This window comes from Rhinopithecus bieti, unplaced genomic scaffold (assembly GCF_001698545.2).
Source record: "Rhinopithecus bieti isolate Rb0 unplaced genomic scaffold, ASM169854v2 scaffold_3947, whole genome shotgun sequence".
Taxonomy (NCBI): Eukaryota; Metazoa; Chordata; class Mammalia; order Primates; family Cercopithecidae; genus Rhinopithecus; species Rhinopithecus bieti.
In genome coordinates, this window is record NW_016804220.1 from 342,641 (window position 1) to 357,827 (window position 15,187).

General features: G+C 48.7%; 1 protein-coding gene across 1 annotated transcript in view; it reads right to left on the reverse strand.

Moving 5' to 3' along the window:
- Nucleotides 1–8,619, reverse strand: part of NIPSNAP2 (nipsnap homolog 2) — a gene marked incomplete at its 5' end in the record, with an annotated part of 44,391 nt that extends 35,772 nt beyond the window's left edge. The window contains one exon of the mRNA XM_017867299.1: nucleotides 8,453–8,619. Coding sequence (XP_017722788.1) covers nucleotides 8,453–8,619 — 167 coding nt within the window. The remainder of the gene's footprint in view (nucleotides 1–8,452) is intronic.
- Between the last annotated feature and the right edge of the window lie 6,568 nt (nucleotides 8,620–15,187).

The window sequence follows — 15,187 nt, forward strand, 5'->3', positions numbered from 1 at the left end:
AAAAGAAAGAAAATGAAAAAGAAAAAGAAATTAATAAAGCATACTCTATAAATAATGATAAAGAAACATAAAAGCACTTTTCACATCCTTCAAAGATTAAAAGAAGCAAACTCACTCTAAACAAGAAAATAACAATACCAGTAAATGCAATTTTCCTTGAAAGTGCATAAGATAAAAACATATAGTATTAAGTGGCATTTGCAGATGTAAGTTGAAGATGCTTCCATTTTGCGTTTACTATATAATAAAATTCCTAAAAATTAAGAAAGCATTAATAGTGGTTTCCCTAAGACAATGATAGAGGGTTTAAAGGGATAGAGGGGAAAGACACACAGCTTTCTCCATATAATGTCTATATTGTGCTTTTCTCTTCTGTATTTTTTTTTTCTTGAGACAGGGCCTCACTTTGTCACCCAGGCTGGAGTGCAGTGGCGTGATTTTGGCTCACTGTAGCCTCGACCTCCTGGGTTCAAGCTATGCTCCTGTCTCAACCCCTCCCAAGTAGCTGGGACTACAGGTGCCCAGCACCACACCCTACTAATTTTTGTGTTTTTTTGTAGAGACAGGGTTTCACCATGCTGCCCAGGTTGGTTTTGAACTTCTGAGCTCAAGTGATCTGCCTGCCTCAGCCTCCCAAAGTCCTGCGATTACAGGCGTGAACCACCACACCCAGCCACATTTCAATAAAAATGAAAGCACATTTCGTCAGTTTGAAGTGTTTTACATATACTACATTTAGAGTTATCTGTTTAACAATATCATGGGCTGGGCACAGTGGCTCATGCCTGTAATCCCAGCACTTTGGGAGGCCGAGGTGGGTGGATCACCTGAGGTCAGGAGTTTGAGACCAGCCTGACCAACATGGAGAAACCCCGTCTCCACTAAAAATATAAAATTAGCCAGGTGTGGTGGCGCATGCCTGTAATGCCAGCTACTCAGGAGGCCGAGGCAGGAGAATCGCTTGAACCTGGGAGGTGGAGGTTGTGGTGAGCCAAGATCATGCCACTGCACTCCAGCCTGGGCAACAAGAGCGAAACTCTGTCTCAAAGAAGAAAAAAGAAACTTACCCATTACTTTAAGGCAATCATATACAATCAGTGATATACTAAGTAGAAAGTTTTAAGATTTGTTTATGGGACTATGTATAATTTCTGCGTTTTTTTTTTTTTTTTTTTTTGAGACAGAGTCTTGCTTCATTGCCCACGCTGGAGTGCAATAATGGCACAATCTCAGCTCACTGCAACCTCCACCTACTGGGTTCAAGCGATTCTCCTGCCTCAGCTTCCTAAGCAGTTGGGACTACCAGCGCCCACCAGCACACCCAGCTAATTTTTGTATTTTTAGTAGAGGTAGGTTTTCACCATGTTGGCCAGGCTGGTCTTGAACCCCTGACCTCAGGTGATCTGCCTGCCTCAGCCTCCCAAAGTGCTGGAATTACAGGCGTAAGCCACTCACTGTGCCCAGTCAATTCCTGTGTTTATTTTAGATTTTAAGTTCATTAAACAGAAATTGTGTCTACAATTTTTTTTGTTAAATAAATTGTAAAAGCTTAGGAATAATAATTATGAACAATTAAGAAAGGGATATAATAAAAAGTTTCTAAAACTACTGACTAGGGAGTTTCATTTAAAATAAGAAATACTAAAGCAATGACTACTAATAGTTCTAATTATATCCTTCCAGAAATACAGAAGCAAACATAATTATGTATATTTATAGACAGACAGATAATATTTTCAATAATAAAGGATGCCTTTGAAATAGAAATCTCCCCAGTTGAGCATTTATTTCATATTTCAGTAACACCAAAGTCAGCCTGGGAAGCATAGCAAGACCCTGTCTCTACAAAAAAAAAAAAAAGAAAAAGAGTAGCTGGGCATGGTGGCTCATGCCTATAGTCCTAGCTACTCAGGAGCCTGAGGCAGGAGGATCGCTTGAGCCCATGAGTTCAGTGCTGCAGTGAGCTATGATCGTGCACTGTACTCCAGCCTGGGCAACAGAGCAAGACCCTGCCTCTAAAATAAACAAACAAACAAATAATAATACCAAAGGGGAGATTCCCCTTTGGGTGGGTACAACGAGGTAACGGATGTGAAAATGCTTTGTAATAGAAAAATGCAGAGCAGGGGGTGAGACTAAATCAACACAGCACACACACGAGAACCTGAGTGGCATCTGCTTGTGAACTTGGGCAGCAATCGTCTTGACAAATGAAAAACAAGCCGGCCCAGAACTACTCCAACCATCAGACTGAAATCTTTGAGTGTCAGGTGATCAAAGCTGCCGAATACACCCAGCCCATCTAGTCTTTCGAGTTGCAGCTATGCCAGCGGCTGCCCAAATGATACGATCTGGCTTGGGGCTGGGTTCTTAACTGACAGTGACCATCGCCAAGATGTTAGGGGGCACTTTCCAGAGGATAAGGAAGGATGCACTATGCAAAACACTAGACTTGAAATCGAGTCAGCATTCTATGCCGGGCTCTACGGATACAAAGATAAACCAGATGCCAAGCCTGTTCAGTCTCACAGGAAAAACCTATCGGTAAACAGTCAGAGTAGCCACGGATGCTGTAAACTTAAAAATACAATGCAGGAGCTCAAGTGAACCCACCATCAGCTTGGCCTGGGAGGTGCTGCAGGGACTCCAGTAGGGGCATTCTGGCTCTGTTTAGAGGGCAAGCAAGACAGGTGGACAAGGCAGGTGCTAATTCCAGTCAATGGGAACAACATGTACAGGGACATGGAGTCATGATACTGAATGGCATGTCTGGAATGGCAAGTTGTTTAGCAAGGCAGAAGGGCGTGTGGGAGGACAGCGAGATACAACTGGAGGGCAACACAAGGGCAACTTTATCCCATGCAGGGTGAGATGCTGTCAAGTTTTCAAAAAAAATCTAAGTTTTGGATGAGCGCAGTGCCTCATGCCTGTAATCCCAGCACTTTGAGAGGCTGAGGCAGGCAGATCATCTGAGGTCAGGAGTTCAAGACCAGCCTGGGCAAAATGGCCAAACCCTGTCTCTACTAAAAAAATACAAAAAAATTGGCCGGGTGTGGTGGTGGACATCCTATAGTCCCAGCTACTCGGGAGGCTGAGGCAGGAGAATCACTTGAACCCGGGAGGTGGAGGTTGCAGTGAGCCAGGATCACGCCACTGCACTCCAGCCTGGGCAACAGCGCGAGATTCTGTCTCAAAAAAAAAAAAAAAAAAAAAAAAATCTAAGTGTCAAAAGCAGCCTGGCAGGGGCGTGGTATATGGCTGCAGCAACAAAGGCCAGGAACATGCTTCCTGGGTGCCCTGGCTGCCACGCCCAGCAGCACCAGGTATCCAGAAGGCACTCAATAAACACTCACTGGATGGTATGGGGTTAAGATGGCACTGGGGATGAAGAGAAAGGAGCGTATTCCAAAGAAGCTCGTGGGTACCCATCAGGCAGGGAAGAGGAAACTGAAGAAGGGAAGGGACTTAATGCTGAGACCACAGGATGAGGCAGCAGGAGCACGCTGCACTTCATTCATACGATCATTGTTATTTACAGACTGTGCACTACACCTGTCAGCTACTGATGATGCACAGATGAACCTGGCCCTGACTTCACAGGAGCTCAGTTTGCTGGTGAGGGCAGACAGACAAACACGAACGATCACAACCCAAACAGAGACAAGCTCTTTAATGGTGACACAAGGTAGTAGGTAGCTGTTGTGGCAGGGGTAAGGGCAGCCTGGCGACCAGTACTAACGAAGTATGAGTTCAGTGGAAGACTGGAAAGAAGAGGAACAGATGGTCAGGTGGATACCCATGGAAGAAAGGAGATTCTAAGCAGAACCAGTGACCACAAAAGCCACAAGTGTGCAAATAGCACCAGCATTTGGAAGCAAAGGCCTGGGGGAGAAAGGAGGTTGACAGACCCATGCCAAGAAGAGTCCTGCCTTAAAGCAGCAGCTCCCTGACTCCCCTCCCCACCACCACACTCCCTCCAGCCCTAGTACCCCTGTCTTCCACACTGCTGCTCCAGAGACCTGTTCCCACACCTTTCATTTCCAGAAACTTCAAACCCAGAGTTTAACCACGACAATGAAGACTTTTCTGCCCTGCATCTAGATTTTAAAAATGAACATTTTACCATTAAAAGTTTTTTTTTCTCTCTGTCTCTCTCTATATATTTGCTTTTAATTTTTTTCTTTTCTTTTTTTTTTTCAGACAGGGCATTGTTCTCTCGCATCAACTGGAGTGCAGTGGCGTGATCTTGGCTCACTTCAGCCTCCATCTCGTGGGCTCAAGCAATTCTCTTGCTTCAGCCACCTGTAGAGCTGAGACTACAGCCCTGCACCATCACGCCCAGCTAAATTTTGTAGTTGTAGAAAAGACAGGGTTTCACCATGTTGTCCAAGCTGGTCTTGAGCTTCTGGCCTCATGTGATCCGTCAGTCTTGGCCTCCCACAGTGCTGCGATTACAGGTGTGAACCACCGCACCCGGCCCTATATTTGGTTTTAATTTCTACTGAACCAACTGAAAGTAGAGTTTTAGGCCAGTCGCAGTGGCTCACGCCTGTAATCCCAGCATTTTGGGAGGCCAAGGCGGGCAGATCACGAGGTCAGGAGATCAAGACCATCCTGGCCAACATGGTGAAACCCCATCTCTATTAAAAATACAAAAAAATTAGCTGGTTGTGGTGGCGCACACCTGTAGTCCCAGCTACTCAGGAGGCTGAGACAGGAGAATCGCTTGAACCCGAGGGCAGAGGTTGCAGTGAGCCGAGATCGCCCAGCCTGGATGACAGAGTAAGACTCTGTCTCAGGAAAAAAACAAAAAACAAAAAAGTAGAGTTTGGACATGATGATACTTCTCCCGTAAATCCTTCAGCATGCATCTCCAAAACACAATGACAGAACCACAATGCTATCATCACATCTGAGAAAAACAATTATTCCATCATATCTAATATCCACTCCCTATTAAAATGTCCCCAGTTCTCCCCAAAATGTCTTTCATTGTTCTTTTGGGTAGGGGAATGAGGGCAAACAGGGAGGGATTAGGATCCAGTCAAGGTTTGTGTTACAGAGCTCTTTCTATTAAGAAAATGAAGACAATGATAGAATTCTTTAGACGTGTGGCTGGACACAATGGCTCACACCTATAATCCCAGCACTTTGGGAGGCGAAGTGTGGGAGGACTGCTTGAGGCCAGGAGTTCGAGACTAGCCTGGAGAACAGAGCAAGACCTCCCCACTACAAAAAACTTAGCCAGGTGTGGTGATTCATCCCTCTAATGCCAGCACTTTGGGAGGCTGAGGTGAGAGGATCACTTGAGGTCAGGAGTTTGAGACCAGCCTGGGCAACACGGAGAAACCCCATCTCTACTAAAAATGCAAAAATTATCCAGACATGGTGGTGCACACCTGTAAGTCCCAGCTATTCGGGTGACTGAGGCAGGAGAATTGCTTGAACCTAGGAGGTGGAGGCTGCAGTGAGCCGAGATCGCACCACTGCACTCCAGCCTGGGCAACAGACTGACACTGTCTCAAATAAATAAATAAATAAATAATAGCTGGGCATGGTGGTGTGGGCCTGTAGTCCCTGCTACTTGGGAGGCTGAAGTGGGAAGATCCCTTGAGCCTAGAAGGTCAAGGCTGCAGTGAGCCATGATCATGCCATTAAACTCCAACCTTGGCAAAGGGCAAGACTCTACATCTAAGGAAAAAAAAAATTCTTTAGTCGTCCCCTTCACTAACAGGTCCGAGCCCACATTCTTCGTAGGAATCCAGACGTGTATTGCTGAGGGTTGAGCTAGGGCAGTGGCGACGGAGAGGGTGGATTCAAGACATACTAGAGGCAGAACTGACAGATTTGGTAAATGATAGATGGGGGGGAAAAAGATGGATGGGCTTGGGGAAGAGAGTCTGGTTTCCGGCCTGGGCCACCACATGGAAAATGTTTCATGACTGAAGAAAAAGTATCCAAAAGAAGCAGACTTCGTGGAAGGAAGAGGAGTTAAATCCTGGGTACAGTACTGTTCTGAGCACCTGTGAGACATTCAATGTCCAGGAAGCGGCTAGGGATTCCAAGTTTGCTGCTAAGCAGCGCTAAGTGAAATATGCTGGCTAATGTATAGGCAGGGATGAGGCTCCCGGTAGGATGCCCCTCTTGCTTGCTGAAACTGATCCGGCAAGGTCACCCACAACACCCCTGTTGGCAAATTCTGTTTTCTTCCATCATTTTACCTAACCTTTTGGCAGCAGATGGCACTCCCTCCCTCCTCCTGGCCACTGTCACATAACAATGACCTAGCCAGTTCCCCCTCCTACATTCAACCTGTATATGTTGCAAGTCCCAGGGCTTGCTTTGCAGCTCTTCACTCGCCACACTCACGCCTCAAGCAATCTCACACATTCTGATGGTTTTTTATTTTATTTTAGAGACGGTCTGGCTCTGTCACCTAGGCTGGAATGCAGTGGCATGATCAGCTCACTGCAACCTCCACCTCCTAGGTTCAAGCTATACTCCCACCTCAGCCTCCCAAGTAGCTGGGACTACAGGCGCGTGCCACCATGCCAGGCTAATTTTTGTATTTTTTGTAGAGATGTGTTTTGTCATGTTGCCAGGGATGGTGTTGAACTCCTGAGCTCAAGCGATCAGTCCAGTTCGGCCTCCCAAAGTGCCGGGATTACAGCCTGAGCCACTGCACCTGACTTCCTATGGTTTAAAAAAAGTTTCATTATACAAATTTTTATTTATGTACTTATTTATTATTAGGGACAGAGTTCCACTATGTTGCCCAGGCTGGTCTCAAACTCCTGGGCTCAAGCAATCCTCCTGCCTCAACCTCCCAAAGTGCTGGGATTACAAGTGTGAGTCACCGCGCCCAGCCTTTATTGTGAAAAATGTAAACCAAATATGAAACAGTATAATGAAATCCATGTGTCTATTAACATTTAGCATTCCTATATACTGACAGCTCCCAAATGTAACCTGTAGCCCAGACACCTCCTTTGAGGAGTCATACAGCCAACTGTCTGCTTGCTTTTCCACTTGAATAGCACACAGCCTTCACAAACTTTACCAGGTCCTAAACTGCTCTGAATTCTTCTTCCCCAGCGCTCCTGAATTACTAGTAAGCTCCCGGATGGTCTTGCATGCCTTATTCACTGACGTCTCTCAACTGTCAACAGTGCCTGGCACATGGCAGGCACTCATATTTTGGCAGAACAAACAACTCTCAGCAAACTCTCAACTCTCAGTGCCAGCGTCCATTCAGCTGGCCACGACCCTTAATTCTGCCCCCTCTCCCACGTCAGACTCATCATTTAAAAAAGATCAGGCTTGGCATGGTGACTCACGACTGTAATCCCAGCACTTTGGGAGGCCGTGACAGGTGGATCACCTGAGGTCATAAGTTCGAGACTAGCCTGACCAACATGGTGAAATCCCGTCTCTACTAAATACACAAAAATTAGCCGGCTGTAGTGGTGCATGCCTGTAATCCTAGCTACTTGGGAGGCCGAGGCAGGAGTATCACTTGAACCCGGCGGAGGTTGCAGAGAGACAAGACCGTGCCATTGCACTCCAGCCTGGGCAACAAGAGCAAAACTCCGTCTCAAAAAAAAAAATAAATAAATAAACCATGTTATTGCCTGGCCCATGGCAAGTTTAACACACAGTTCCTTTGGTAATTTAAACTACCCAAAGCAATGAATATGAGAAAGCAACTCTGGGTAAGTTAGGATAGGCTTTGCTGTTTGAATGTGGAAAACAGCACACGCAAACGTCAAGGTGATGAATTTGGACAACCAAACGTCCAATCCACTGAAGTTAGGAGAAAAAAAAAAGTTTACACAAGAGCCCCACGCCTGAACACTCAGTGCTGGTAACTCTAAGTACTTTTAGATCCACGGCCGGCTTTAAATTTCAAGTCAAAGACCTGAGTGCTTTGACCTCCTCCAAGCGTTGACTTCCTCCACCCTCCGCGTAGGGCTGGCCCGGGACGATGCTTTAAGCTTTTATTTCCTACTCACAGCACCTCAGAGGCCAGGGTCACCAACGTCCTCAGCAGAGGCGGTCACCCAGGCTTGGAGCAGCCTTCGGCGGGGACCCAGCAGGCGGCGTCTGGGGCCTGCGGCCTCAGGCGCGCCTTGTCCCTGTCCCCGGCCCCGGGTTGCGCCGGTCAGGGCCCTGCAGGCCAGGCCAGCGCCGCGGGGAGGACGTGGCCTCCGCGCCGAGCCTCGGGAGCCTTCTCGGGCGAGGGCGGAGCCGCAGCGCGGCCCGTCCCCGCCGTGACCTTGAGCCCGAGGGGCGCCCGAACGGCCTAGGTCTGGCCCCACCGTCCCGAGACCGGGCGGCCACCCGCGGTGGGGACGGCCAGTGGCGGAGTACCCGCGCCGGGGAACCCCGCGCCCTCCGCCTCCCGGCGGCCCCTCACCCGACAAGCTCCCGGATAAGGGCGGCGCTGCCTCACCGGAGCCTGGGCAGGAGGCTGTCAGGGGGGCCGCCCCCGCCGTAAGGAGGCCACCGGCCCAGGCCCGCTCCGCGAGCTGCGCAAGCACTCGCAGCCGCATCTTTGCTCGGCGCCCTCGGCTCCCACGCACCCGGGCGCCGCAGCTGACCGTCCGCCGCCGCGCGACCCCCTTCCCCCGGCCGGGCCCCGACGCGGCCACTGCCAGTGGTGCGGGGGCCGTCGCCAGGGGAGCAGGGCGCCCGGCCGCGGGGTCGGTTGGTTGTCCCGGCGCCGAGGTCCGGCCACTGCGGGAAAGCGCGAAGCCCAAGCGGTCAGTGCAAGCCGATCACTTCCAGCGAGAGGAGCTCAGTGCTCAGAAGCGCGGGTGCAGAAGGGACAAGGGCATAGCTTCAGTGATCAGGGAAAACTCCACAAGGAAAGAGTAACACTGTGCCTAGGGGAATCCAGGTCCTGGGGCGGGGCAAGGGCAGTGGAATTCCCCCCCACACCACCCCGCCAATATCTTTTAAATTTTGTAGTATATGAATATGTTGTCATTTCAAAAAGCCCCACAACGCTCCAGCGTGAGCAACACAGGGACATCCTGTCACAAAAAAAAAAAAAGAGAGAGAGAGAAAGACAGAAGGAAGGGAGGGAAGGAAGGAAGGAAAGGGAAGGAGAAAGCAAAAAGAAAAGAAAGTAGCAGGAGGAGCCACAGACAAAGCTCCTTAGACACCAGATTAAAGAAGGAAGAGGTTTTTTATTCGGCCGGGAACCTCGGCAGACTCACGTCTTAAGAGGGGAGCTCCCCGATAAAGAAATACTTGGCCTTTTTAAAGGCTTACAACTTTAAGGGCTCTATATGAAAGGTTCGTGATAAATAGAGCAAGCGTGGAAAACGTGACTGGGGCCTACATGAATCAGCTAACAGAACAAAAAGTTTTACAATGCTTTTTTCATACAGTGTCTGGAATTTACAGATAACACAAGTAGTTTAGGTCAGGGGCTGATGTTATTAGTATTACTTTTTTTTAACTCCTAGGGCTGGGTGGTGGTGTCAAGGTTGTCTGGCTATTTATCTTTTGTTTCTTTCTCTCTTTCCTCCTGTCTTGTGAACTAGGCAAGGTGGGGGGAGGAGGGCAGCAGCAGTAGTAGTGGTCTCCTTCCTTAAAGTGAGGAAAAAATTTAAAAACCACCACACACATACACACACAAAAAAAAAAATTAAGGAGAAAGGACTGGGAGGGTTCTCTTTAGGTCTTGGGACAGCATCATTCCCATTCATTTCAGCACCGGTGGGCACTGGCCATGGGAGTCCTTGGTACCTACCCTCAAGGCTGTCCGGGTCTAGTGGTGACAGAATGACAATGATGATTGGACCGAGTGTGTTGTAAGTATCAAGATGGACAGGTTCATGAGACGTGAAAGAGGCACGAAAAGAGAGCATGTAACTGGGGGTGGCTGTGAATTAGAGGATAGACGGGGAAAAGTTCCCCAAGGAGCTGGCAGGACATATCAGTCCCAGGGAAAGAAGGGAGGGCATTCCTGGCTGAGGAAATAACTTAAACAAACCTGTGGATCTGGGTGGCTGACACTGTAGAGGGAAAAACGTATCCTCCAGGAAGACAAAAAAAAAAAGCTACAAATGTAGCCGGGCCCGGTGGCTCACGTCTGTAATCCCAGCACCTTGGGTGCTTGGGTCGAGGAGGCAGGCGGATCACCTGAGGTCAGGAGTTTGAGACCAGCCTGGCCAACACGGTGAAATCCCATCTCTACAAAAGTACAAAAATTAGGCATGATGTTGGGTGCCTGTAATCCCAGCTACTCAGGAGGCTGAAGTGGGAGAATCGCTTGAACCTGGGAGGTGGAGGGTGCAGTGAGCCGAGATGGCGCCACTGCACTCCATCCTGGGCCACAGAGTGAGACTCCATCTCAAAAAAGAAAAGAAAAGAAAAGAAAAAAGCCACAAATATAACCATGAATACTGCAACCAAGGCGAGGGCAGGAGGAAGGGGCTGGACCCTGGGGTGGGGAGAACCCAGGAGGAATAGGGGCTCTGGCCACCAAAGGGAGCCATTTCCAGGCCCGTGCGGGGCTGCAGAGGCAGAGAGGAAAGTGCCCTCAGGACTGGGTTGTTTGGAGGTCATAAGGTGGGTAGGAACTGGGAGGTTCCCTGAAGCTGGTAATCTTGGGGGCAAAGGGAGCATCAGGGTTCAAGGGGTGCAGTTTTCTGACTGGGGTAGAATTTGAACATGTCAATATGGTCAGGAGCCACCAGGGAGGACAGAGGTGGACCCTGTGGATGTAGGAGGGCTTTGTCCCAGAGCAGGGAGAGGCACCTGTCCCTTGGAGGCCAGTGGGATGGAGGCCAAGGAACACAGGGATAGGAGGCCAGAGGCTGTGTGGCTGAGGACCTCCTGGCCTCAACTAGTGTATGCTTAGTAGAACGGTGGAGAACTCTGTAAGAAGTACTTTTTTTTTTTTTTTTTTTGAGACGGAGTCTCGCTCTGTCGCCCGGGCTGGAGTGCAGTGGCCGGATCTCAGCTCACTGCAAGCTCTGCCTCCCGGGTTTACGCCATTCTTCTGCCTCAGCCTCCCGAGTAGCTGGGACTACAGGCGCCCGCCACCTCGCCGGGCTAGTTTTTTGTATTTTTTAGTAGAGACGGGGTTTCACCGTGTTAGCCAGGATGGTCTCGATCTCCTGACCTCGGATCCGCCCGTCTCGGCCTCCCAAAGTGCTGGGATTACAGGCTTGAGCCACCGCGCCCGGCGTAAGAAGTACTTTTTAAGTGGTCCATTTTCAAAAAACAGGCGGGCAAGTCTGGGCAGCTCCCTTTCGGATGTGATGAGCCGCACCGTACAGACATCTGGGAAGAGTAATAAAACTCAGAGAAGTCAGAGGGGAGGGAGAAAAGTGGCGGGGGTGGCTAATCCATAAAAGGAAAGAAAGCTTCGCCACTGGGAAATCGAAACTTCAAGTAGGGAAGGGGACAAGATATAACCTAATAAGGGGATAATGAAACTTAGGTGATGTCCAGGAAGACTGCAACCCCATGTTACTCAGCCTGTGAGGAACCGGGGGAGGGACCTGTGCTCTAGGGGATAAATTGCTTGTTGAAACTGCACTGGGTGGGCCTGCCCATCACACATCCAATCTGGCAAGACCCTTAATAAAAAGTCTCACTTTTGTCCAGGTGCGGCGGCTCTTGCCCATAATCCCAGCATTTTGGGGGACCGAGGCGGGTGCATCACCTGGGGCCAGAACTTCAAGACCAGCCTGGCCAACATGGTGAAACCCCATCTCTACTAAAAATACAAAAATCAGCCGGGCGTGGTGGCGCATGCCTATAATCCTAGCTACTCGGGAGGCTGAGGCGGGAGAATCACTTGAACCTGGGAGGCGGAGGTTGCAGTGAGCTGAGATCGCACCGTTGCACTCCATCCAGCCTCAGTGACAGATCAAGACTAAGTCTCAAAAAAAAAGGCTCAGCCAGGCACGGTGGCTCACGCCTGTAATCCCAGCACTTTGGGAGGCCGAGGCGGGTAGATCACCCGAGGTCGGAAGTTCAAGACAAGCCTGACCAACGTGGAGAAACCCTGTCTCTAATAAAAATACAAAATTAGCCAGGCGTGATAAGCGCATGCCTGTAGTCCCAGCTACTTGGGAGGCTGAGGCAGGGCAATTGCTTGAACCCCGGAGGCAGAAGTTGTGGTAAGCTGAGATCGTGCCATTGCACTCCTGCCTGGGCAACAAGAAGGAAACTCCGTCTCAAAAAAAAAAAAAAAAAGTCTCACTTTCACTGTTCTTCATGCCTCTAAGTCCATTCTTTGGGTTTGGATGGGTGAGTGTGTTTCTCACACTCCAAGGAGAGGCAGAAGTGAGCTCTCTCCAGGGTATCAAGGACTTGGCCCAGCCCTACAGAGCAGGAGGCCAGGCCTCTTTAAGGGTGGATGAGCTCCTGTGACTGTCACACATGCCCCCATTTTCTCAGCTCTGTTTCGTGAGACACCTGCTTTTAAATTTATTCTGAAATATAGTGTAGCTAGACACTTCTTTGCTGACCTTGCTTTTGCGTTTAGTATTAGGCTGCTTAGGCTGCATTGCTTTTCTCCACTATCATTTTGCTGTGGAGTTCCATTCATTCAGGACTTTTCACTGGGGAAAAGGAGGGTACTCCAATTTCACAGCTGTGTGGCTTCAGATATTTGAAGCCATAGAATAAACATAGCAAGTCTTCCTGGAGCATAAGTTTTATACAAAGACTCTCAGGAAAAAGTATATGTTAAAATATAAACAAGTATCCTTTATATGTTAACACTTCAATGGTACTTAAGTATCATTTCTATTTTAATACTTCAATGACACTTAGGTATCACTTATATTTTAATGCTTCAATGGTACTATTTTAATACTTCAATGGTGCTTATACATCATTTATATTTTATTTTATTTTAATTTTTATTTTTTTGAGACCGAGTCTCGCTCTGTCACCCAGGCTAGAGTGCAGTGGTGCGATCTCGGCTGACTGCAACTTCTGCCTCCCAGGTTCAAGCGATTTTCCTGCCTCAGTCTCCTGAGTAGCCGGGATTACATGCGTGTACCACCATGCCCGGCTAACTTTTGTATTTTTAGTAGAAACGGGGTTTCACCATGTTGGTTAAGCTGGTCTCCGACTCCTGACCTTATGATCCGCCCGCCTCGGCCTCCCAAAGTGCTGAGATTACAGGCGTGAGCCACCACACCCGGCCTTTTTTTTTTTTTTTTGCCCAGGCTGGAGTGCAATGCTCACTGCAACCTCCACCTCCCAGGTTCAAGTGATTCTCCTGCCTCAGCCTCCAGAGTAGCTGGGATTACAGGCGCCCACCACCATGCCTAGCTAATTTTTGTATTTTTAGTCGAGACGGGATTTCACCATGTTGATCAGGCTGGTCTTGAACTCCTGACCTTATGGCCTGCTCGCCTCGGCCTCCCAAAGTGCTGGGACTACAGGCATGAGCCACCGTGCCCAGCCAAACTTTCTTTTTTGTGGGAGATACCTGATACTTTCCTGTACCCTTCCAGGCTAAGCAGTCCCACAGCCCCACCTGCTGGAGATCTGGACAGTCTAAGATGCTTCCCTTTCACTCACCTACCCTGGCACCAGTTCTACCTTGGAACCTGTTATTCAGTCCCTCACTGCTGTTATTCAGTCCTTCCCTGCACAACTCAGTTTGGGTCTTAGGACCAGTCTTTGAACTGCAGCCTCCCCATCTCTAACATGTCCCCTTCCAGTCCGTTCTCGACAATCATGCACTTTTATTAAAATGCAAATGCAATTTTATCATTCTTTAAAACGTTCAACCACTATTACTTACAGTTACTTTCACCTATTTCTGAGTTCCACCACTGCTGAAAATGTTGTAGCAATTATCTGCTTCCAGAAGCCCTGGTTATACTTTCATTCACTTTGTGGATTTTACATTCCCTTTCCTCTGCCTCAAATGCCCTTTCCACCCCATCATCTCTGTCCTGCAGACTCTTGCTTCAACGCTTACTTCTAGCACCAACTCATCTCTCCTGGGAAGTGACCTTCAATTCACCCTCACCCATATCCTGTTTGCCATGGAGGCACCTGTGCATACTTCCCCAACTAGATTGATCCCTGAGGCGGGCAAGGCCTGTGATTATCCTGGAAACCCTGTGCTGACACAATACATGTATCAAGACTGGGCACGGTGGCTCACGCCTGTAATCTCAGCACTTTGGCAGGTTGAGGCAGACGATCACCTGAGGTCAGGAGTTTATCACGCCTGTAATCCCAGCACTTTGGCAGGCTGAGGCGGACAGATCACTTGAGGTCAGGAGTTTAAGACCAGCCTGTCCAACATGCTGAAACCCCATCTCTACTAAAAATACAAAATGAGCTGGGCATGGTGGCAGGTGGCTGTAATCCCAGCTACTTGGGAGGCTGAGGCAGGAGAAGCGCTTGAACCCAGGAGGCAAAGGCAGGAGAAGCGCTTGAACCCAGGAGGCAGAGGTTGCAGTGAGCCGAGATCATGCCATCGTGCTCCAGCCTGGGCAACAGAGCGAAGACTCCATCTCAAAACAAACAAACATGTATCAGCTAAGATTTAAATATTCCCCTTTTGGCTGGTCGCAGCAGCTCATGCCTGTAATCCCAACACTTTGGGAGGCTGTTGGGCAGATCACCTGAGGTCAAGAGTTCGAGACCAGCCTGGCCAATATGGTGAAACCTCGTTTCTACTAAAAATACAAAAATTAGCTGGGCGTGGTGGTGCACTCCTGTAGTCCCAGCTACTTGAGAAGGCTGAGGCAGAATTGCTTGAACCCAGGAGGTGGAGGCTGCAGTGAGCCAAGATTGTGCCACTGTACTCCAGCCTGGGCAAATGCATGTGGGAGAAGTCCTACAACTTAATCTGTCAGATTTTAAGAATTTATACCTATTTAAGAATTTATACCTATTTAATCTAGCGTAGGATATAAGAAAAGTGAAACAGAATTGTAAAATGCAACAGACTGCTAGGCACACTTAGTGTAATGTGGAAGTATGTTCACTGAAATGAAAATCTGAAACATGACCATAAACTTTTATGAAAACCATAATATGCCCTTTACTTCATTTGCTTTTAGCTATTTCACGAACACCACAGAGAAAATGGACACAGTTTGTGATGACTTAGAAAAATTTCTTTTTCCATAACATAAACATGTCAATTTTTCCCTTTAGCTCCTTCTTCCACTCCCCCTTCACTGTG